Source organism: Eubalaena glacialis, chromosome 1, assembly GCF_028564815.1.
Source record: "Eubalaena glacialis isolate mEubGla1 chromosome 1, mEubGla1.1.hap2.+ XY, whole genome shotgun sequence".
Taxonomy (NCBI): domain Eukaryota; kingdom Metazoa; phylum Chordata; class Mammalia; order Artiodactyla; family Balaenidae; genus Eubalaena; species Eubalaena glacialis.
This window is the reverse complement of record NC_083716.1, coordinates 89129572-89154661: the sequence shown is the minus strand read 5'-3', so window position 1 is coordinate 89154661 and position 25090 is coordinate 89129572. Positions and strand designations below refer to the sequence as shown.

The 25090-nt window shown below is 43.5% G+C and overlaps 2 protein-coding genes across 4 annotated transcripts in view; one reads left to right on the top strand and one right to left on the bottom strand.

Annotated features, from left to right (window-relative positions):
• Nucleotides 1-25090, top strand: part of DISC1 (DISC1 scaffold protein) — a 362726-nt gene that overhangs the window by 243225 nt on the left and 94411 nt on the right. The gene's annotated exons all lie outside the window — the stretch shown is intronic.
• LOC133096833 (protein YIPF5-like) lies at nucleotides 5101-5890 on the bottom strand. Its single transcript, XM_061198626.1, is given in 2 exon segments — nucleotides 5101-5779; nucleotides 5781-5890. Coding segments are annotated over 2 exon segments (771 nt in total). The 3' UTR covers nucleotides 5101-5118.

Below are 25090 nucleotides of genomic sequence, written 5' to 3'. Positions count from 1 at the left end.
ATAATCATATGTTTAACTGAATCACTTTGATGTACACCTGAAACTAACACAACATTGTGAATCAACTATACATCAATAAAAAAAAAAAATCTGGGATATTCCTATCCAAACTGCAAACCTGAATCTGATCATGAGGAAATACCAAACAAACTCAAATGGGAGGATATTCTACAAAATAACTGACCTGTAATCTTCAAAAGTGCCAGAGTCATGAAGGTTAAGGGAAGACTAGAGGGCCATTCCATACTGAAGGATGCTGAAGAGACAGGAGAACCGCATGCAGTATGGATTCCGCAGGGGATGGGGAATCCTTTTGTTATAAAAATATTATTGGGACATTTGAAACAATTTCAATGAAACCTGAGAATTAGATGATAGTCATCTGTTAGTATTAATTTCCCGATTTTGGTGGTTTCTTGTGCTTATGTAGGTTATGTGCTTGTTTGTAGGAAATACGCACTGAAGTATTCAGGAATGAAGGGGCGTAGGGTCAACTCTCAAAAGGTTCAGGAAAAAAAAAAGTTTCTCATATTGTATTTGCAACTTTTCTGAAACTTGTGATTGTTTACAATAAATTCACTGAGGGCATGCATTTTAATCCACGAATCAGTGGAGACAGAGGTACAATACCTGATTGTTTGGCCTATTCTCGAGGTTGGCAATCTACAACCACAAAATTCTCTCCCATGTGTTTAGAGATCATAAAAGTATTCCTGGTGCTTCCTGCAAGTGGGAGGTAGGGTGAGTCCAAGGTGAATACAGGCCCTTCCCTTCCTCGGGATGGCACAGTGGTGTGTGAAAATGAGAACAAAACAAAACAAAATAAGCGCTGACTGGTCCGCCCGATGGCCAGGCTGAGCTCTGCACGGAGCTGGCTGTGCCTCGCCATGCTTTGTAATTGATGATGTAGGTTCTCCAAGGCCGCTCAGGTTACATGGTGCCTTGACTGTGCTTTTGGGCAGATATCGTGGTCATGTTTCTTAACTGTATCTGAAGGCAAAACATGAGCGGCATATGTCCTGGAGAAGAAACACAATAGAAGGAAGTACAAAAAGAAAAAAAATTAGTGGATTCTATTTTGTTCCCTTCCAGTCAATCTCATGAGTGAATAACGGCATTCAAACATTTTGTCGGGATGTAGTTTCGTAAGCTGAAGAGTCGCGTCTGTCTTTTACTTCTGTGCTTTGTCCCGCCCGCAGGGGGATACCCGTAATCCCATTTTGGCCAGCAAGCTTGCCCTCATGGCTGGTGGGGCACCAGTTTTATCTCTTGTTAAGGCTGTCATTTTATGGCGAATGCTCAGTAATGCTTCACTCTGGGGTAGAAAAGAAATTGGCCTTTTCAGCCACGAAAGTCTTCAAATGATGGGACTCTCAGTCAGCTTGTCTCGGAAGCTTCAGTCAGAGGCCTCTTCTAGAAAGGCTGCATTTCCTTTGTTTCCTCTGTGCTTGCAGCAGGGCAGGGCCGGGACTGGGGGGTGGCGGGGTGGACACGGAGGCCCCAGGACATAGAATTCAACTCTTAGGGTTGTGCAAGGGCAGGGTGGGCGCCTTCTTAAATGTGTCGTAGGCACCTCACTGCCTCGTCCTGGTCCTGGTCCTGCAGCCTGGCTCACGACCATCTGGGTTCACCTCTCTTTTGTGTGTCAAGAAGCAGCCAGGAGATGCCAATGCTCGGAATTTTTCCCACCATGCTCCCCGATATCATAACCTCTTTTGACAAATAGCATTTCCAGGGTACAGTAGGTGACAGTTTCATCACATTTTTGGCATCACACGAGATATGAAGTTTCCAGCCACATACCCAAAGCTCAGTTTTCTCTACTTGGCCAAGGTCTCATTTTGGTTCTGTTTCTTGTAGCATCCTACTTCCAGGTAGGAAATTCTGTATCAGTGAGGAATTTTATACAGCTGTCAGTGACAGAAGCCTCCACACAATGCCTCAAATGAATTTATGAATTTGCTTTTCTCTTGCAATGAGAAACCTGGAGGTAGGATGCCCAGGGCTGGCGTGGTGACTTCCTGAGACCCAGGATCCTTCTGTCTTTCCACTGAACCATCCTTAGCATTGCTTGTCTCCTTGTGATCACAATGTGGCTGCCCCTTCTCCAGCATTGCATCTGCATTCCAGTCAGAGAGAAGACAATGGGCAAAAGGTGCATGCCAGAGGAGTCTACCTCTGTAGTAAGTAGGTTTCTCACAAGCGCAGCTAGGAGCTCATGCTTCTGTCCCCTTGGTCACTGTTGTGTCCTCCAGCAACCCTGTCTGTAAGGGAAGCTGAAATGTCGTTGTTACTGTTTTTTTAATTTCGTTCTCTTTTACTTTTATTTTATTTACTTTTAGCTAAGCACATTGCCATCTCCAACAAGAGTTTGCTTATTATGGGGACAATAGCTATTGGGCAGGTAGTCTTGTCACAGCTCTGCTTGGCTTCTTTTGCAAACATGTCACTTCACATGACAGGGAAATAGCCATCTAGGTGGCCTTTGGCAGGCTCCAACTTGGACCACTGCCTCATCATCCCCACTACAGAAAGGAACGTTTTTGCTTTCACTTCCTGTATGTCAGCCTCAGGGAGGACTCTGGGTCCTCGGGGGTGGCACGTCCATCCCTGTGGTCACAGGGACATGAGCCACGCTTGTCATCTCTGCCTTATGCAGGGGGAGGGGCGGTTTCCCAGAGGATGGGACAATGACAGATGAAAACAGGTGACAGTATTGCTGCCCTTAATTGAGAAAGATCTGATCAGTTAATATATATTGACAAAGACAAAAGAAGAGGACTGCAGGTGGAAAGGAAACCATATTTGAAGCAGGAACGTGAGTAGGGTGTACATTGTTCTATAAGGATCGGGAGCCTTGCTTGACTACAGAAGACCAGGAACCAAGGATGAAATAGGGAGGGGCCAAGGGGCTGGGAGCTGAGAAACATTTCCGTTCCCTCCAGTGAGGTTGTTTAGGCTCTTCTGCCTACAGAGGTGACATGATCCATTGACAAAATACCCCTCCAGCTTACTCCTCTGTCCCACTCGGGGTTTTTTGTTTCTTTTTTTTTTTAAACATCTTTATTGGAGTATAATTGCTTAACAATGATGTGTTAGTTTCTGCTGTATAACAAAGTGAATCAGCTATACGTATCCATATATCCCCATATCTCCTCCTTCTTGGGTCTCCCACCCACCCTCCCTATCCCACCCCTCTAGGTGGTCACAAAGCACCAAGGTGATCTCCCTGTGCTATGTGGCTGCTTCCCACTAGCTATCTATTTTACATTTGGTAGTGTATATATGTCCATGCCACTCTCTCACTTCGTCCCAGCTTACGCTTCCCCCTCCCCATGTCCTCAAGTCCATTCTCTACATCTGCGTCTTTATTCCTGTCCTGCCCCTAGGTTCATCAGTACCGTTTTTTTAGATTCCATATATGTGCGTTAGCATATGGTGTTTGTTTTTCTCTTTCTTTTTTTAAAAAATTTATTTTGTTTATTTATTTTTGGCTGTGTTGGGTTTTCGTTGCTGCGCGCGGGCTTTCTCTAGTTGCGGCGAGTGGTGGCTGCTCTTCGTTGCGGTGCATGGGCTTCTCATTGCGGTGGCTTATCTTGTTGTGGAGCACGGGCTCTAGGCGCACGGGCTTCAGTAGTTGTGGCACGTAGGCTCAGTAGTTGTGGCTCGTGGGCTCTAGAGCGCAGCCTCAGTAGTTGCGGCGCACAGGCTCAGTAGTTGTGGCACACGGGCTTAGTTGTTCCGCGGCATGTGGGATCTTCCCGGACCAGGGCTCGAACCCGTGTCCCCTGCATTGGCAGGCGGATTCTCAACCACTGCGCCACCAGAGAAGCCCATGTTGTTCTCTTTCTTACTTACTTCACTCTGTATGACAGACTCTAGGTCCATCCACCTCCCCACTCGTTTTTGACATACATTAGTTAGCATTAGGTTCAGCTGAGACAGAAAATCTCAAATGATCATTACTTATAGTTGCTTAAAATACACATGATTTTTTCTGTCACATAAAAGCCCAGGTGGGCAGCCCAGGGCTGGCATGATGCCTCATGGTTTCAGGGACCCGAGCTACTGCTACCTTGCTTCTTTACATGTGGCTTCAACCTCCTGGCCTGTGAAAACTTGATCCCGGCAGCAAGATGGAGGCAAGGACGAAGTGTAAGGTACTGTGCGTGCTGTCCCTTAAGGAGGGGTCCCAGAAGCTGCCCAATGACACTTCCGCTTAAGGCCCTTTGTCCAGGTCTGTGACGTAACCACATCTAGCTTCAAGGAGGCCAAGAAATGTATTCTTTTTTTTTTTTTTAATTAATTGGGAAAATTTTAATTAATAAGCATCAAATGTACTTTACATTGATAACTGAAATACTGAAACTGTGACATTTTAAACATTCTTCGCAAAAAAGGTTAGTGATTTTCTTTTTCCTGGGAAACATGGAGATCCAATTATGAGCATTAATGTGGAGTCTAGGTCACTATGGTTTAGTTAATGCTAGTATCTGAAGAGATGTTCACATTTCACGTCTACAGTAAGGTAGACTGTGAACTACTTGTATCGCTGAATTTAGCTAAAATTCCATGAGATAATTTAGAGGACTGTCAAACTTTTGAAGTGCAAACTCATAAAACTTTACATTGGGATCACTTTTTTGCTTCAACTGCACCTGACTTGAGAATACAGGTAATTTTTATTTCCTAACTCCTTGGAAAAATACTTCTCCAATAAGTCTTATGTCTTCTTTATTATGGGTTGTTTTTAAGAAAGATTATTATCTCTGTGGTTAGTTTCCCACAGTTGATAAAAATCCATCAAAAACATCATAATATATAATTAGCAAGGAGAAGAGCTGTTTTTCTAAGGCTACAGGAACATGAAAGAAATAGCACTTCTTATTTGTATTAGCACAAACATTTAAACCTAGTCATACTGCAGGTAAATCCAATATAGTATTCAAAAGTTCTATAAAAATGAACAAAAGATACATATTTACTTCCATTGCTCCAAGAGTCAAATATCAGATCTGCACGAGAGTTGTACTGTAGCAGTTTGCTGGTCTGATTTAAGAGTTCGAAGTCCTTTTTGCTATTTGGCCCAATGATGTCCACATCCCAGATAAATTCAGTTCAAAAAACAGAAATTAGGGCAAAGACTCCGTATAGCAAAGCACAAGGATATGCTACTAGAAGTTGCTGTCCTTCCATGGCTAATGCAGAAATAAAAATTTTGGAAGCAGTAAAACTACACCATCCAATAATTCCAGCAGTGAGAATGATTCCTACCATTCCTTGCAAAGAAAATATCACTGCAAAGCTGGAAAGCAGGATCATAGGAAGAAGACACTATCCAAGGACACTTGCCACACAGCCGAAGGAAACACCAGTCATACTCATTAAGTTTAATAAACAAAACATTCCTAGGCATCCGATTGCACTGATCCCATATACATAACCAAACTGGATTTTGCCAGCCAGTAACAATGTGGCTCCAAAAGCAAGGCAAAAAACCATTGGTCCTGCCAAATCAGTCTCATTCATGATGCTGCCATCTGCTACTTTTAATGGGTGTAACACTGTGAGTGTTTTTTGCCAGATGTGATCAAAATTGATACCTAGTTCTTCGAATAAAGGTGGCTCATCCTCAAAGTTGTTTCCATAGAATGGCTGAGGCGTAGTTGGAGTATATGCCTGAGCTGGCTGGAAAATCTGCCCGGTGTACGGCTGTTGTGGCTGCATCATGTCTGGAGGGACAAACCGGCCTTGGTACGAGTAGTCATAGCCAGCATAGTTTGCTGTAAGGTCCTCCACTTCCTCCGTAATCATAGGACTGCTGTGATTGGTCATCGATGCTGTAACTTGTCTGGTAGAAATCCGTGTTTAAGTTGTCACAGCCTGACATTGCAAATGATCAAACGCGGAGGGAAGCGGTGGCGGCGGTAGCTCCGGCAGCCTCCAATAACCCCCAAACTCAACTCAAGAAATGTATTCTGAGGGGCCCAGCTGCAAGCCCTATTCTGTGGGTGGACAGGAGATTGGATATTGGGAGGCACAGCCTCTTGTTAGCCTCTCTGTCTGAAGGTCAGTGTAGGCATCCCCCAGCCGCAGTTCCCAGAGGACCTGGGTGGCATGAATCTGTACTTGTTCCTCCCAGCAGCCCATGGGCATTTCCTATAAGGGTGGATCGTACCTCTGAAAACAGCCTGGGGAGTGTCAGCAGCAGCTTTTACAGGATTATAAAGAATAGCTCTTCTCCACAGAACAACTTAGAATCCTGGCAGCATAGGAAGTTTCACATCCCACTCCTGGGCATATATCCGGACAAAACCATAATTTGAAAAGATACATGCACCCCTATGTTCATAGCAGCAATATTCACAATAGTCAAGACATGGAAACAACCTAAATGTCCAGATGAATGGATAAAGAAGATGTGGTACATATATATAATGGAATATTACTCAGCCATAAAAAAGAATGAAATAATGCTGTTTGCAGCAACGTGGATGGACTTAGGGATTATCATACTAAGTGAAGTCAGTCAGATAGGGAAAGACAAATACCATATGATATCATTTATATGTGGAATCTAAAATATGACACAAATGAACATATCTACAAAACAGAAACAGACTCACAGACATAGAGAACAGACTTGTGGTTGCCAAGGGGGAGAGGGGGAGGGGGAGGGAAGGATTGGGAGTTTGGGGTTAGCAGATGCAAACTATTATATATTGGATGGATAAACAACAAGGTCCTACTGTATAGCACAGGGAACTATATTTTGTGATAAACCATAATGAAAAAGAATATGAAAAAGAATGTATATATGTGTGTGTATATATATATATATATGCGAATCATTTTGCTGTAGAGCAGAAATTAACACAACATTGTAAATCATCTATACGTCAATAAAATAAAAAAAGAAGTTTCACTAATTTTTAGCTGAGATAGAAAAGAGTAGTAGAAAGTTTTCACATGGAAGTCACCTAACTGAATTCTCCAAGGAGGCACCATAGCATCAAACTGCGTAGGTTGAAATTTTTTAGAAGGATTCAGAGTTCTTGGATCTCAAATCTCTGCCATTTCTCCCGCGTAGGATTTGCACAGCACAGCGTTGCCTCCTGTGACCCACAGAGGCACATTTCGTTTGACCTGAGACCTCTTATTTGATGCTACATCTTTCTTTTCTTTGGACATTTCTTTTTGGTCTAGAAAAGCTGCTAGAGCTGTATTTAATCCACTGCTCTTGTTAATGATGCAGATACTGTAGACAAAGAATTTATTCTCCTTGAGAAGGTGAATTCAGTTTGGCTCCAGTGGCCGAGCATTGTCGGATGAGTTGATTACCAGGGGTTGCCTAGCAGGCGAGAACTTGGACCGGTAGGTGGGCTTCTGTGCACCTGCTCTCCACAAGGGTCATAAACCCCACTGACATCTTCTCAGGATTTGCTTTTTTATATGGATTCCATTGTGCCAGAAATGCCTCTTCTCAGTGACTAGTTGGGTCATCCACACCCTCTTTTGGGGTGTGACATAGAAATGGAAATGGAAAAGCTGGAGGGAATCATCATAATATTAAAACGCAAATACTTCGTCATTTAATCATTAAGAACAAAGATTAAGAAAACTCCAAGAGTTGGAAATATCAGGGCTCACATGATCCTTTCACGTAATGAAGGCTACCTCTCTCGAATATGCTCGATAAAGGATCATTCCATCTTTTTCCTGCGGCTTTATCGGACAGAGCTAATTGTTTGAAAGGCTTCTGTTCTACTGAGGAGAAATCAAATTTGAGAAGGAGTGTATTTCATTCTCACTGAACGAATATATCTCACTTTCCGTAAAGAAAATACAGGTGTGTGTTACTGCCTGATGCGTCGGGTAATATGAATCACAGTGATCTCTTGCATTTGCGGAGTGTGTTAGGGCTTCCAAGATGCTTTATGTAATACTGTGGGCTCCAAATAGGATAATGTGCAGTTAAGAATCACATAGGCAGGCATTTTTATAATGAGGAAAATTCAGGTTAAGAGCTCTGTTTGCTTTCCTGAGGTTATGCAGGAACGAGCATGTCTCCTCCTCCTCCTCCTCCTGTGTCTTTCTCCTCTGGATGCTGCAGGCCAGGGGAAACCAGGATGGGTCAGGAGTAGGGGTGGGAGAGGGCAGGGTGGGGCTTGGGGAGCACAGTGGCTGACCTCAGAGAGACGAGCCATTTGGGAGGGACAATTTTCCTCTACCTTTCTAGGTTCTTCTGGCTGGCTTAATAATTAAATTGACTAGAGACAGATTAACAGGAGAAAAAACAAATTTACTTACATACAGGGGCTCCATGAGAATATGAGGACAGTCAGGCAATTGAGGCTATGCTATTCTGAGCTAAGGGGCCTGGGGGATGTCGGGGAAGACAGTTCACAGGAAGACGGAAAAGCACGTGTTTGTTGAACAGATGTTTGCTGGGCTGAAAGAAACAATGGGACACAGGGAGGAACTTTAACAAACAGGCTTTGCTAGATTCCTCCCTGTCTCCCCACCTAGTTCATACTCTACTGATGGATGTGAGCGCCCCCTTCCTGGGACAGGTCCGCTCTCCAAATTCTCTTAGTCAGTGAGGGGGAGGTTAAAATTTCTGCCTTAGTCTTTTGGGTCTTGATTGTTTTCAGTTCCAAGTAATCCGCATACCAGAGTGGCACATTTTGGGGTGGCCAATTTTGCTCCCCCTACAGAGCCTACCCTTCACCCTTCCTGCATGGTTATAAAAAAATAAGGTATTTGCTTTCCAGACACAGACTTTAACCTCTTCTTGATGAATTAGGGTTAATATTATGAATACTAATTATTAGTTAAGTAGTATCCTTTGACTGTTCATATGATCACACTTTATTTCTAAGACCGTTTTCATGCTGAACATGGCGATCAGGAGGGGCAATGTGATTATCTTCATTTTATGATTGAAGGAAGCTGAGATTCCAAGAAGCTAAATTACTTGTGCTTGTAACAGCAAAAATTAGAACTGGAACCGGAACATCTGACTCCAAGTTCATGACTTTGTCTGCAGGGTGATATCCTCAGGGTCTGCGGAGCAGTGTGTGGCCGGGGCCCCTTCACATAAGGCTGCGGGGCTGCTGTGTTTCAAGTTGTGGTCACCTTCGTCGTTTTCCATTTTCTTCCCTTTCCCCCCATCCAGGCTACGACCTATATTTGTACGAGCGATGTTCCTGTCTATTTCAGCTCTTTCCTATTTAATGTGTTTGTTTTCATCTGATGGCACCTCAGAAATGAGAGAACCAAGACCATTTAGAACTCTAAGTGTTCATTGAATTGACTAGAGACAGATCCTGAACTGAGTGGCTGTCGATCTACAAGCTTCACAAACCCTGTGACCTCCCTGTAGGCTCCTGGGTGACTGTTCAGATTTGATGCCTTGTTCTGGGTTGTGTTCCAGGCGCAGAGCTTGTGACGGTTGCATTCCAATCAAGTCAGGTCATAGCCCTCACCCTGCCTCTGCACTCTCGTGTGTTACACGTGGGACTGTAGGTAACTGGTACAGAGCTGGTGTTATTTGGGAATAGAACATTTGTAAAATCTCAGGATGGCTTTAAAGTTTGCATTTCACCTGCAGTTATCCTGTAGGACCCCCGTTCAGGAGAAATAGATCTCTCTTGCTCTGAGGGTTCCTTGAAATTTTTTAATGGCTCTTTGAATGCTTACAGGGGCTGTGAGACCCTAGGCCAGCAGGAAGGAAGGGACAGTTGAGGAAGGAAGGAAAGAGATGGGAGCAGGCAGAGGAAACAGGCAAAGTTCCACACCTGTGAGGTAGCGTGCACTTGTACACCTGCACCTGCCTCTGAAACCTCAGTAGCAGCTGTCCCATTGTGACCTAATTTTGGCTATAGATTTCCTTTCTTATTTATATGTTTTCTACATTCCCTTCTCCATAGAGTTTTTTCCTGGTATAACATTCTATAAAGCCCCACAATTTAAAAAAAAATTGTGATTTTCCAGCCTTTAGCGCTTAACTTGTCCAATGTCTATTTTCTTTCAGACGTCACCCTTCTGGTTGCACTAAAAAGTCTTTGTTGATGAATGAATCTTGATGGTTTTGAAGAAGCAGGAAATACTATTTTCTCTCCTCACTGATTGATTTTCTTTCTTTCTTTTTTTTTTAAAAGTATTTATTTATTTATTTATGGCTGTGTTGGGTCTTCGTTTCTGTGCGAGGGCTTTCTCTAGTTGTGGCGAGTGGGGGCCACTCTTCATCCCGGTGCGCGGGCCTCTCACTATCGCGGCCTCTCTTGTTGCGGAGCACAGGCTCCAGACGTGCAGGCTCAGTAGTTGTGGCTCACGGGCCCAGCTGCTCCGCGGTACGTGGGATCTTCCCAGACCAGGGCTCGAACCCGTGTCCCCTGCATTGGCAGGCAGATTCTCAACCACTGCGCCACCAGGGAAGCCCTGATTGATTTTCTTGATGGATCATCTGTGTAATTTATACACAGCTCAGTGACACTAATTTTGTTTTGTTGTTGTTAAGACAGCTTTGACAATAAGCCGCTCCTTTGTCTTTGATTCTTAATTCAGCATTAATAAAATATCCATTTCTGTTATCATCCATAACAGTGAGAAATGTGTTTCAGACTTCGCTGTGCCGTTCTCAAGTTCTTGGTGGATTTTCTTTTCTTTTTGTGCTTAAAAGGTTTAGCGAGTGAATGGAAGGTCACATGGGGACAGCTAAGCTTCTCCCTGGCTTGCCACTGGGGTGTTTTTGTCACAGTGGCCGAAGTGCATGTCTACTGCATGGAACTTTGCTGTGGGGATTAGCTAATCCATCCTTAGCTAATTTCCTATTTTTTGTTTTTGTGGCTGAAGTGCCTTACCAGGCATATTGCTGCTGAGACTGGATATAAAGACCTTTTCTGATTAGTTCTTAATCTTGATTGGAATGAGTCAAAATGAGTCCTGTTAGGACGTCTATTTTTGGCTATGAGTAATAGCTATTGCGGTCTCTCTCACAAACAGAATTTTGCGTATAAAAATAACGTGAGAAGTGTTTAAAAACAATTTTTAGGTGTCCTTTGATACAACTAGGATTTGTGTACTTTTATTTTCCTGTGGGAACCTATTGTTTGTGATCAGTGGCTGAAGTTTAGATTTCCAGGTCCCAGGCAACATCTTGTGAGGGTTTCCCTGCGTCCCTCCAGAGCAGGGATTCTCAGCCTTGGTACTGTCGACGTTTTGGACCATATAACTCTTGTTATAGAGGCTGTCCAGTGAGTGCATTGAAGGATGTGTAGCAGCATCTCTGGCCTCTGCCTATTAGATGCCAACAGTGCCGCCTCCCCAGTCGTGACAATCAAAAATGTCTCCACACTTTGCCAAATGTCCCTTGGGCTTAGGGCTGCCGGAATTAGCAAATAAAAACACAGGACACCCAGTTAAATTTGGATTTCAGATAAACTGTAAACATTTTTTTTATTGTGGTTAAATATACACAGCATAAAAATGACCATTTAAACCATTTTTAAGTATAAAGTTCAGTGGCATTAAGTACATTCCTTTGTTGTGCAGCCTTCACCACCATCCATCTCCAGAACTCTTTTCATCGTCCCAAACTGAAATTCTATCCCCACTAAATACTAACTCCCTCTCCCCTCCTCTTACAGCCCTTCCCCCGACCAGCCCCTGGCAACCACCTTTCTACTTTCTGTCTCTATGGATTTGACTAGTCTAGGTACCTCATGTAAGTGGAATCGTATGGTATTTGTCCTTTTGCATTTGGCTTATTTCCCTTAGCATAATGTCCTCAAGCTTCATTCATACTGTAGCATGCATCAGAATTTCCTTCCTTTTTAAGCCTGAATAATATTCCAATGTACGACTATACCACAGTTTATTTATCCATTCATCTGTTGATGGACATTTAGGTTGCTTCCACATTTCAGCTAGTGTGAATAGTCTGCTATGAACATTAGTGCCTATGAATGATTTCTTAGTAAAATATGTCCCACGCAATTTCAGAATATACTTCTATGTTAAAAATATGCATTGTTTATCTGATACTCAAATTAACTGGGCATCTGGACATCATCAAAATGTTGTAATTGATTTCATCCGGTCAATAATCCTACTGAGTGGAGAACCATGGCCCTAGGCGCTGCCCTCCTTCCTCGGGCCCTGGTTCGGGGCTGCAAGGACAGCTGTCATCCCTGGGATTGTCATATATGACTTGCAGGTAAAATCTGGGAGATTCCAAGACCCCCAGCACAGAGAAGCTCATGCAGAACAATGTGGGCACCATTAACATCTACTTTCCTTAAACTTCGTGAGTCAACAGCCATTTGCTCTCAATTTGGGAAAAGTGATGGAGGTATTGACCTACTGTTTTTGCTCTGTTTTGTACCCACAGTGGTTCTGGTAAATTAATGTTCATTAAGGTGATTGTAGAGAAATAGTATCATGATCAGATTCTTCAAAAAGTCTACTTAAAGAAACAAGGTGGGATCCTCACTGGCTACTTGTGTCCATTTCGAATTGTTTCTCTTTTCTCATTTTGCTTTTTCTACCACCCAGAGAAGCCACTTAATAGATTATTTCTACCTGGTTGAGGACAGTCACGTGTGGCCGTCTAGAACATTACCTCCGAGGCACAGGGACTTGGGTGAATCCTGGCTCTGCACCACCATCCTCGGTTTCCTCATCAGGATAAAAAAATGACATGAATGCCTTCCTCAGTGGGGTCCCCAGGAGGGTAAAGGAGGTCATTCGGATACAGCTCGGGCTGTGGGAATAGCCGGTACATGTAGGTGCTCAACTCGACTCAGCTTTGAGCTGGGGTGAGGTTTTGGTGGCAGAAAGGTAGCAGTAATTGCTAACATTTATTAAGTGCTTACTGTATACAAGCCTAAGGTCTTTGCATGCATTGTTGCTTTTGATCCTGACATTGAGCCCCTGAGGTTTGGACCATCATAATCCCCTTTCACAGATAGAGAACTGGGGCACGGAGAAGTTTACTTTACCGAAAAGTGAGTGGCGGAGCTGGGGTTGGCCTTGGGGCATCCTGATTCCAGACTGAATAGTCATCCTAACCACTGAGCTACATTGCTGTCTGGAAGGAACACAGGGAGCGGAAATGACGCACGTGGGGAGCACTGAGGCGGGAGGTCCCTCCCTTCAGGCTCCAGGAGAGATGCCTTTGCAGCCCCTCAAGCCCAGCCCCAGGAAGGATGCTCCTTCTAGGACACCTTTTGTGTTTCCAACCTACTCAGAAACTCTCGCCCTCCTCCCCCACCGCCCCGACCTGGCAAAAATATCATGGCAGTCAGGAGTCAAACCGCCAATCCCCAGCTTGAGAAAACGCGATACTGATTTTTCACAAAAACCAGAATGGTTTTAATTTTCCTACAGTGACTCAAATAGGAAGTCAGGCAGTTACCACTTAGCTCTCCTGCAGGTGGGAAACCATGGCCTTGGGCTCCGGGGGCTCTGCACACTTGCTCTCCTAAGGACCCTGCTTCCCAGCCCACCCACTCACCAGGTGTTCCAAGGTGTCGACAGTTTAAACTTTTGATGGGAAATGTGGCCTTTCTTTCTTCTGCGATGTTTTGGGGCCTGGGAAGGAACCTTCCCTCACTGACTGCTGCGGGCAGACCTCATCTCACCTGGGGTGGTTTTCTTCACTGGAAAACTTCACACCCATGTGCACACTTTCCGATGCACCTGTGGGGTGCACGTACAGACTACTTCTTCGGGTTTCTGCCCAAGAAAGCATGGCTGCTGGGTGTGGATCTGGTCCACGTGTGTTACATCATGCAGGAAGGGTGTCGGCAGGTAGCTCTGTGGCTTTCGAGATCCTCCTATGACGACTTTACACAGGGCGTCAGATGGTGAGAAGGAGAGCCTCCTGAGACCTAGAAGCAAGAATTCTGCTCTGAACAGCTTCGTGTTCTGGCTGGAGCACTGTTTTCACAAGAGGAGGCCTGGCGGGGGCTTAGGGGTGTGTGTTTGGTTTCTGAAGTCATAAAACCGAGCACTCTTTTGGGTTCATTGGACGAGTCCTGCTGTGTCCCTTTATTTGTTCTTTCCTGTATTACGGGCTTAAGGGTGGCTTGTTTCAATGTCTCTTTATTTTCCCTGAAAGCTCAGTAACGATTTAATGACAGAATTTAAGGAGCTGGTTATATAAATACATGTAAAGGGAAAAAGATGAACGTTTTCCCCCGGTGAGTAAGGGCGACCGTCAATCCAAGGAAAGCAGCAGAAGAAAGGGCCAAGGAAAGGCGTGCCCCCCTCACTGTCCCTCTGTCCCTGGGGGGGACAGCCCACGCCTGTGCCCCCGGGGCCTTCAGGCTGAGCACGCACAGCTGCACCTACAAGGGGGGCCGTGAGTCTCTTCACGTGTTGGAACCGGGAAGGAAGGAACATTCTTGTCAAAGGAGACCACATCTGAGCACCAGAGTTACCTACGGGGCAAAACTATTCTCCTGGAAAATCTAATGAAACACTTTCAATGTGATGTTCCGCAGAGAGTGTGTGGGGCGGGTGTGAATACATCTGCGTGGGTGACATGAGGATAACTGGCCACATGAATGATGCAGAAGAGGAAGAGGGGCGATACTGGGAACCCTAATTCTCCTTAAAGAGACGCATGGTATTCCCCGGCCAATCAGAAGAGGGAAGCAACTGCCCTGTTGAGACAATGGAAGGATGCTTGCAACTTTTTTTTTTTTTTAATGATTCTCTTGCTGCCTGGTGTCCGTCAGCTCAGCATTTGTCTGTCTTACGGACAAGGTGAAGTTGGGATGGCCTTATATATGGCAAGATAATTCTGGTGGCAGCTTGAGATTCATCTTGATGGTGCTACGGAGGGACTTGAGAACTTGTCTGGAAACTTTGCCTGTTCCCCTGCATTCTTCCTACAGGAGACTGCGCTGGCCTCTCTTCTTTATCTAAAAGTTGGTGATAATAGGATTAGCAACTCCATGGTGATGTGCACCCAGGAAAATCTTTAGAAACACCAGAGCCGTCTGAGGCTGGCAAGGCTTCCATCATAGTCGAGAATTCCCTGGTACTGCGTTGTTCAGGCTGCAGCTGATTGGCTGCTGTCAGGGATCATAGCAGAGAATGTTCACAGTCATGGAGGAGGGGACAAGATGACCTCAGCGATTTCCTCCACCAGTGAGATAACACGTACAAAGTCCCCCTTATTATACCTGTAATGGGGTGACTTGTGTCCCCCTGCAAAAAAGATATGTCCAAGTTCTAACCTCTGGTACCTGTGAATGTGAATTTACTTGGAAATAGGGTCTTTGAAGAGATAATTAATTTTAGCTTCTTGAGATGGAATTATACTGGAGTTAGGATGGGCCCTGAATCCAACGACTGGTCCTCTTTCAAGAGGAAGGAGAGGGAGGTTTGAGGCACAGAGACCACAGAGGGGAAAGCCATGTGGAGGTGAAGGCATCTGCAACCAAGGATGCCGAGGGTTGGTGGCCACCACCAGGGACTGGGAGAGAGACCTGGGACTGATTCTCCCCAGAGACTCTGGAAGGAACCAACCCCATCACACCTTGATCTTGGACCTCTGGTTGGTGGAACTGTGAGACAATAAATTTCTGTTATTTTCAGCCACCCAGTTTGTGGTACGTTGTTACAGCAGCTTCAGGAAACGAATTCAATACCTGACTCATAATAAGCACCCCATTCAAGCTAGCTATGAATACTGCCGCTACGGTGACTGCTAACCCCAGGAAGACGGGATGTTCTTGCAGAGAATTAGTTATTCCACTTCCAAGAACCTTCCGGACCCCAGAATGTTGTTGTCAGCTAACCTACTGAAATTAAAAGCTCTTCGACTTTTATTTCTTCTTTGTGGATAGACTTCAGAGAACAGGGTGCTAATTTAGGAATAATCAATAGAATTATTATTGGTATTAATCAATAGAATGTTGCTACAATCCAAACTCATATCAAAAGTAGGTTTATATAAAAAACACTAGTGTGTTATCTCAGTGAAGTATAGAATATAAAGTTCAGGGTAGTAAAAGTCCGAATGCCAGATCCAGTGTTACAACGTCAGTTATGGCGGGGAGAGGGCTCTTCCTGGATGACTGTCTTACCTACACATTCCAACAGCTGTCTATCCTCCTGGCCCAGGACAGCTGGATCTGGGGATTTAGCTGTTGTGACTTTTATAAACTTGGTGATCGGTCTCAGGCTCTCATATCTGTACCTGACCCAGTTTCAGTGGCTGCCTTTGAGTCTGAATGTCAAGAGATCAGGCTGAAGGAGAGCTGGGGGAGGGCAGGCAATAATACTTTTACACACAGTAGGAGGAAAGCCAAGGGGAACAAAGAGAGAGGAAGCTCCTTGGATTGAAAGACAGGGGCAGAGATTTATCTTCCGCCAAATCTAAGGACTGAGAGCCTGGATGGAGAGAGGGTTCAAATGTGAATTCAACTCTCATGCTCTCTTCGTGACCTCCTTTAAGAAAAACTGGCTTTGAAAAATGAGACTTTCCCAAGGGGTATGATACATTGTCTTTATCACTTCATGTACATTTCTCAGAAATCCATTGGTTTCCTGGAATTTTTACTTAGAATTCCAGATAGTCCAACAATAGTGTTTTAAGTACCATGGTTTTCACCCACACGGTGGATGGCACATGTGTTTGCTGCAGTGTGTTTCTGTAGCCTAATCATAAAGCCTTTGGCAACAGTGATAGCACCAGGGATTGTCCTTCTAACTCAACACTGTCTAACTGCAAAGAGAATCCCCTTTTCTCTGAGACAAAGGATGGGAAGCTTCAGCATTCTCATTCCCTGTCTGGATTTCCACCCTACTGCAGCTGGGTCCCAGGATCTCCACTGATAGTCCATTATTGGCCTATAATTCCAAGACCAATGCTGCTCCAAAGCATGAGGCATATATGCACACTTCAAGATTAGGAACATTGAGACATGATCATCAGGTTATTGATCTATTTTTTACTTATTTATTGTTATTGAAGTAGAGTTGATTTACAATGTTGCATTAGTTTCAGGTGTACCACACGGCGATTCCATATTTGTATAGATTATACTCCACCTAAAGTTATTACAGAATGATGCCTGTGTTTCTCTGTGCTGTATCCTTGTTGCTTATCTATTTTATACATAGTAGTTTGTATCTCTTAATCCTCTCCCCCTATCTTGTCCCTCCCCACTTCCCTCTCCCCACTGGTAACCAGTGGAGAGTTTGTTCTCCACATCTGAGTCTGTTTTGTTATATACATTTGTTTGTTTTGTTTTTTAGACTTCACATATAAGTGATAACACAGAGTATTTGTCTTTCTCTGTCTGACTTATTTCACTCAGCATAAAACTCTCTAGGTCCATCCAAGTCGTTGCATTCTTTGTTATGGCTGAGCAGTATTCCATTTTATATATATGTATGGACTCTATATATAGAATATGTATATATATATGCATAACATCTTCTTTACCGTTTCTCTATTGATGGACACTTAGGTTGCTTCCATATCCTGCCTGTTTGTAAATAATGCTGCTATGAACATCGGAGTGGCATGTGGAGATGCCCTCTGCTTGCTTTCTGCCTGGGTGTCCTCGGTGGGAAGGCCATGCCCTCCTGTGCTTGCATCGTGCGAGCCGTCCACGGAGCCACACTATTGTTCTCGCCATCCTTCCTCTCCTGCTCGCCTCCCCAACTCCTGACAAAATATGGAAATCCTGTCCCCAAGTAGTCGTGATCACAATACACCATCACACAGCCAAAAGAATGTATTTTTAACCCGGAGACTTCGAAAATGGCTTAAATCATTCCTGCTGTCGTCTGTTAGTCTGCTGCCGGCTTGTTATTTTTCCCAGGAGTAATAAGCCTCACAGCCCCGCTGCCCAGAGCACATGGCCGGCTCCGGGCACAGACGGGACGGCTCGTCCAAGTGCAAGTCATCAGCCTACTCGGAACAGCCAAGGGAAGGTGCTCAGGACCGCCAAGCTCAGGACCCGCCAGCAGATGCTTTTTGCAGACTGTTTGCAGTGGATCTGGGTCAGGAAGCCCAGTGTGGCTCAGGAGTTCAGGGGGGCAGAAGAGGGGCTTTTGGTGGCTTTAAAAATCAGATGGGAAGAAAGAAACAAATGTAGGGGAAGCCTGGTTTTCTCTGGAGACTGCGAGAGGAAAGTGCTTTAAAAGAGGGCATTCCAGATTTTCTTTTTCCTTGAGGGACAACTACTCCCGACTTTCCCCAGGTCTTGTATTTCAGGGGCATTTGATGGGGGCGTGGCAGGGACAGTGGCTGCTCAAACCTGACTGCAATATGGGTCTCAGTGGCAGAGGAGGTCCACTCCAGCCACAGGCTGTGGACCTCCAGCCTGGAGTGAGAGGTCACCCAAAACCTCTGGGACCCGTTACAAGGCAGGGGATTTGAGATCAAGCAGGCACTCACTATCAACATCACTGGAAAAGAAAAGAAAAAAAGTTAAATGGGGAATTTCAGAAAACAAATTGAGAAAATGTTCCCATTAACATTTTCCTTTGGGCTTTGAACTGGAAGGGCCTCAGAGAGCAGGTATTTGAACCCTTGCAACTTACAAATCAGGCACGTGAGGTCACACAAGTTTAGTGGCAGCTTCAGAGGCTCAAGTTCACAGGGAGCCCATGGCCACGTGTGGATCTTGTGGCTGCTGGTGCAGTGTTCTTTTCACCCAGCATCCCTCTGAGTGATTTGCACGTTAAACAGGTTGAGTGTTCACCGTAATGGTGTGACGTTACTGCTGTTCTCTTGATCCACTTTTACACAATGAGCCTGAGGCATAACGGGGATCAGTCTGTCGACCAGAGTCCCATGGCTGGGAAGTGACAGCAGGATTCCAGCTGAGCGGTGGGCCTTGGGAGCTGTGCCCTGGTCACTACCCCACGCGGCCCGCTCAGCCTTTTGGTAGCCGGTCTGAGATCCTAACCACCACTTATAACATCCCATCCCTGGGGAAACATGTGTTCTGGGTCCTAAGAGACAAAGGACCCATCAGCACAGATGGGCACCAGGGGACCCGGGAACTCAGGGCTGTTGCTTGCTGCAGCTGTTGGGCAGAAAGAAAGCAGAATGATGTCGTAGGAAGCGCTGATGGCTTGGGGACTGAGTGGAGATTGCCAGCCTGATGCAAGTCTAGTTTCAGGAGCCCACAGGTGAGCAGAGGTCTGGATGGAGGCCCAGAAACCACTCAGATTTACTGTCACTTCCCCACATGCTGCTTGAGTAGCCAGCATCGCGCTTCCTGTATCTCACCCGACAAACTCAAGGTGGGGCAAGTTGCTTCCCTTTGGGTCCTTCTGCTTTTGGTCTACTTCTGAATATCGATTCCCAAACTAGACTGTGCTTCAGAGACCCACTTTGGCTGAGTCCTGGGGTCATGTCCTATCCTGGGAGGAATCCCAGGAGATTGAGTTCACTCTCGGTTGCCCAGAGTGGAGCCAGACCACCCCTGCCCTCTTTAAGGTGGTCCTGATTTCCTGGTGGTCCCTTGCATGAAAGAAGCCAGAAGCAGCCTGGACTCAAGATGTTCAAAGCCCCTGTTAGGAATCACGCTAATCTCAGACAGAGGAGTGTTCAACTCTGCACAGCTCCTTCTGTTATTATGCATTTGTAGGCATGTGGATCTACAGAAGATGCCTTAGGGACTTGCTTATGACGTAGTGACCAGGAGAGGGTTGACTTAAACCTTTGACCAGACTCAGCAGTTCCCAGCAGGGTCCATAAATATTTGTTGATTCATTGAGTGAGTGAATGAACCAAAGTAGGCTGAGAAGTGTTTCCAGAGCAATAGGAAGTCTGCACTGTTCTGACACACAATTAATCTACTTGCTGTATAGCTAAGTTTCAGCATTGACCTGTGTATTGCTGCTGCCCGTGGGGAGCCAGACTATTTGTACCACGTGGTTATAGCTCGGCACTGACACCTAGTGGCAGTGTCATTAATTGCAAGCAAAGTGCCTATTAAATCAGTGGCGGTGTCAAAGCATGGTATTCCTGAGAATGGTGCCCTTAGAGTTATGCAGAGTGGTAGCCCTACCTAGGAAGATGTAACCTTGCAAAATAATCTACCAAAATGACCATGAGTCTCTTGTCTTCTCTTAGGGGTGCATAATTAGGACCATCTGATTAAATGGTCTGAATTAAATGTCTGATTCTGACAGTAACCTAACACATAGGAATAATTTTTCTCAGTTTACATGTTAGGAAGTGAATGTAAGGTTTGGTAACATGCCTGAGCCCATGGCAGGGGCTGGGTTTGGATCACATTTTGTCTATGCTCTTTCTCTGAGCCTCAGTGGCACCACCCAACTCCAGGGGCACCATCCACATTAGAGGTCATGTGCACAGTACTTCTGGAGTTGTGCAAATTGCAGCTGTCCTCTTTCTGCCTCACCCCGCTGCCCCCTCAGGAGCTGATTTCTTAAGTCTGTTCAGTATTCTAGGTTCAGTGAGTGACTGAGGCTATGAAATAATCCTAAAATTCATAATAATATGTCTTATACTAGATGTATTTAATATTTATCTAGTATTAATATACTATAATTAAAAACTTCTATTTTTCTTGCAACCTGTGAAAAATCATATCATGCCTCTGATTCTCAACCCTGGAGAGCTCCAATCAGGTTGTGAAGCTCCTTTACAAATTAAGCCCAATTTATACTCATGTTAGAAAAACCCATTGTAATGATATGTGAAATGGAGGCTATCTAATGTCCCTGGGCCACCTGCTGATGGCCACTGTCATGATGATGACAGTGAAATTGATGATAATGACAATAGCAGGAGATGATAAAAGTTAACAGTTACTGAGTACCCATTATTTCCTTGACTCCTTACAGCTACTTTATGAGGGAAGTACAAGTATTGACCTGATTTTCAGAGGAAATGACGTGCTTGCCCAAGTTGACTGAGCTGATAAGTGTCAGAGCTAACCCAGGTTAGCCTGAGTGCAAGGCCTTACTCTTAACAACTTATACTATACAGTCTCTCAATTATAAGAAGAGCTTCAGACTCTTGCTTTTTTTTTTTTTTTTTAAATTTAAGGAAGGCTCTTTTTTATTTATTTATTTATTTTTCTTTTATATTTATTTTTGGCTGTGTTGGGTCTTCGTTTCTGTGCGAGGGCTTCCTCTAGTTGTGGCAAGCGGGGGCCACTCTTCATCGCGGTGCGCGGGCCTCTCACTATCGCGGCCTCTCTTGTTGCGGAGCACAGGCTCCAGACGCGCAGGCTCAGTAGTTGTGGCTCACGGGCCTAGTTGCTCCGCGGCATGTGGGATCTTCCCAGACCAGGGTTCGAACCCGTGACCCCTGCATTGGCAGGCAGATTCTCAACCACTGCGCCACCAGGGAAGCCCCAGACTCTTGCTTTGAAAGCAAAAACAAGTAAGTACTATAATAATGAGCCTAAAAATGACCCTGCACAAAATAAATTATCCAGCCATCTATTGCCACCTCTAAAGCAATTCTGGGTAAAGCATCTGTCCTTTTGATTATGAAACATCAGCTACGTCTTCTTAAAGCATTTATTCTTATCCCTAGTTTTGTGATATTTCATGGTATCTGAATTTGTGAATTTCTGGAAAAAAATACGCCAAGCTCATTTTAACCTGGCTTCTTTCAAAATGAAATATATTTCATTAAGCATATCTATGGGTGTTGTAGACCGAATGTTTGTGTCCCCCCCCAAATTCATATGTTAAACCTTTTTTTTTTTAATTTTATTTTATTTTATTTTTTACACAGCAGGTTCTTATTAGTTATCCATTTTATACATATTAGTGTATATATGTCAATCCCAATCTCCCAATTCATCCCACCACCACCACCACCACCCCCCTGCCGCTTTCCCCCCTTGGTGTCCATATGTTTGTTCTCTACATCTGTGTCTCTGTTTCTGCCCTGCAAACTCGTTCATCTGTACCATTTTTCAGGTTCCACATATATGCGTTAATATACGATATTTGTTTTTCTCTTTCTGACTTACTTCACTCTGTATGACAGTCTCTAGATTCATCCACGTCTCTATAAATGACCCAATTTCGTTCCTTTTTGTGGCTGAGTAATATTCCATTGTATATATGTACCACATCTTCTTTATCCATTCGTCTGTCGATGGGCATTTAGGTTGCTTCCATGACCTGGCTATTGTAAATAGTGCTGCAATAAACATTGGGGTGCATGTGTCTTTTTGAATTATGGTTTTCTCTGGGTATATGCCCAGTAGTGGAATTGCTGGGTCATGTGGTAATTTTATTTTTAGTTTTTTAAGGAACCTCCATATTGTTATCCATAGTGGCTGTATCAATTTACATTCCCACCAGCAGTGCAAGCGGGTTCCCTTTTCTCCACACCCTCTCCAGCATTTGTTGTTTGTAGATTTTCTGATGATGCCCATTCTAACTGGTGTGAGGTGATACCTCATTGTAGTTTTGATTTGCATTTCTCTAATAATTAGTGATGTTGAGCAGCTTTTCATGTGCTTCTCGGTATGTCTTCTTTGGAGAAATGTCTCCTTAGGTCTTTTGCCCATTTTTGGATTGGGTTTTTTTTTAATATTGAGCTGCATGAGCTGTTTATATATTTTGGAGATTAGTCCTTTGTCTGTTGATTCGTTTGCAAATATTTTCTCCCATTCTGCAGGTTGTCTTTTCATTTTGTTTGTAGTTTCCTTTGCTGTGCAAAAGCTTTTAAGTTTCATTAGGTCCCATTTGTTTATTTTTGTTTTTATTTCCATTACTCTAGGAGATGGATCAAAAAAGATCTTGCTGTGATTTTTGTCAAAGAGTGTTCTTCCTATGTTTTCCTCTAAGAGTTTTATAGTGCCCGGTCTTACATTTAGGTCTCTAATCCATTTTGAGTTTATTTTTGTGTATGGTGTTAAGGAGTGTTCTAATTTCATTCTTTTATATGTAGCTGTCCAGTTTTCCCAGCACCACTTATTGAAGAGACTGTCTTTTCTCCATTGTATATCCTTGCCTCCTTTGTCATAGACTAGTTGACCATAGGTGCGTGGGTTTATCTCTGGGCTTTCTATCCTGTTCCATTGATCTATATTTCTGTTTTTGTGCCAGTACCATGTTGTCTTGATTACTGTAGCTTTGTAGTATAGTCTGAAGTCAGGGAGCCTGATTCCTCCAGCTCCGTTTTTTTCCCTCAAGACTGCTTTGGCTATTCAGGGTCTTTTGTGTCTCCATACAAATTTTAAGACTTTTTGTTCTAGTTCTGTAAAAAATGCCATTGGTAATTTGATAGGGATTGCATTGAATCTGTAGATTGCTTTGGGTAGTAGAGTCATTTTCACAATAGTGATTCTTCCAATCCAATAACATGGTATATCTCTCCATCTGTTTGTATCATCTTTAATTTCTTTCAGCAGTGTCTTATAGTTTTCTGCATACAGGTCTTTTTGTGTCCCTAAGTAGGTTTATTCCTAGGTATTTTATTCTTTTTGTTCCAATGGTAAATGGGAGTGTTTCTTTTAGATTTTTCATCATTAGTGTATAGGAATGCAAGATTTTCTGTGCATTAATTTTGTATCCTGCAACTTTACCAAATTCATTGATTAGCTCTAGTAGTTTTCTGGTGGCATCTTTAGGATTCTCTATGTATATTATCATGTCATCTGCAAACAGTGGCAGTTTTAATTCTTCTTTTTCAATTTGGATTCCTTTTCTTCTCTGACTGCTGTGGCTAGGACTTCCAAAACTATGTTGAATAATAGTGGTGAGAGTGGACATGCTTGTCTTGTTCCTGATCTTAGAGAAAATGCTTTCAGATTTTCACCTTTGAGAATGATGTTTGCTGTGGGTTTGTTGTATATGGCCTTTATTATGTTGAGGTAGGTTCCCTCTGTGCCCACTTTCTGGAGAGTTTTTATCATAAATTGGTGTTGAATTTTGTCAAAAGCTTTTTCTGCATCTATTGAGATGATCATATGGTTTTTCTTCTTCAATTTGTTAATATGGTGTATCACATTGATTGATTTGCATATATTGAAGAATCCTTGCATCCCTGGGATAAATCCCACTTGATCATGGTGTATGATCCTTTTAATGTGTTGTTGGATTCTGTTTGCTAGTATTTTGTTGAGGATTTTTGCATCTATGTTCAGCAGTGATATTGGTCTGTAATTTTCTTTTTTTGTAGTATCTTTGTCTGGTTTTGGTATCAGGGTGATGGTGGCCTCATAGAATGAGTTTGGGAGTGTTCCTTCCTCTGCAATTTTTTGGAAGAGTTTGAGAAGGATGGGTGTTAGGTCTTCTCTAAATGTTTGTGAAGCCATCTAGTCCTGGACTTTTGTTTGTTGGAAGATTTTTAATCACAGTTTCAATTTCATTACTTGTGATTGGTCTGTTCATATTTTCTATTTCTTCCTGGTTCAGCCTTGGAAGGTTGTACCTTTCTAAGAATTTGTCCACTTCTTCCAGGTTGTCCATTTTATTGGCATAGAGCTGCTTGTAGTAGTCTCTTAGGATGCTTTGTATTTCTGCAGTGTCTGTTGTAACTTGGCCTTTTCCATTTCTAATTTTATTGATTTGAGTCCTCTCCCTCTTTCTTGATGAGTCTGGCTAATGGTTTATCAATTTTCTTTATATTCTCAAAGAACCAGCTTTTAGTTTTATTGATCTTTGCTATTTTCTTTGTTTCTATTTCATTTATTTCTGCTCTGATCTTTATGATTTCTTTTCTTCTACTAACTTTGGGTTTTGTTTTTTCTTCTTTCTCTAGTTCCTTTAGATGTAATGTTAGATTGTTTATTTGAGATTTTTCTTGTTTCTTGAGGTAGGCTTGTATTGCTATAAACTTCCCTCTGAGAAGGGAAGTAGTAGAAGTTTCCTTCTACTAAACTTAGAAGGTGAAATCTTTTTTGTGTTAGTTTTTCTTAAATATACAGTCCTTTGAAGTTGAAAGATGTGTATTTTATATATTGCCACTTAATTGGATAAAAAACAGTTAAATCAATTATTCTTAGGTGTCTTATGTGAATGATTTGATGAAATGATAGAAAATGTGTAGTTCCTTATTTTTTAAATTTCTGAAACATTTAATTGAAGTATATTTGATTTACAATGTTGT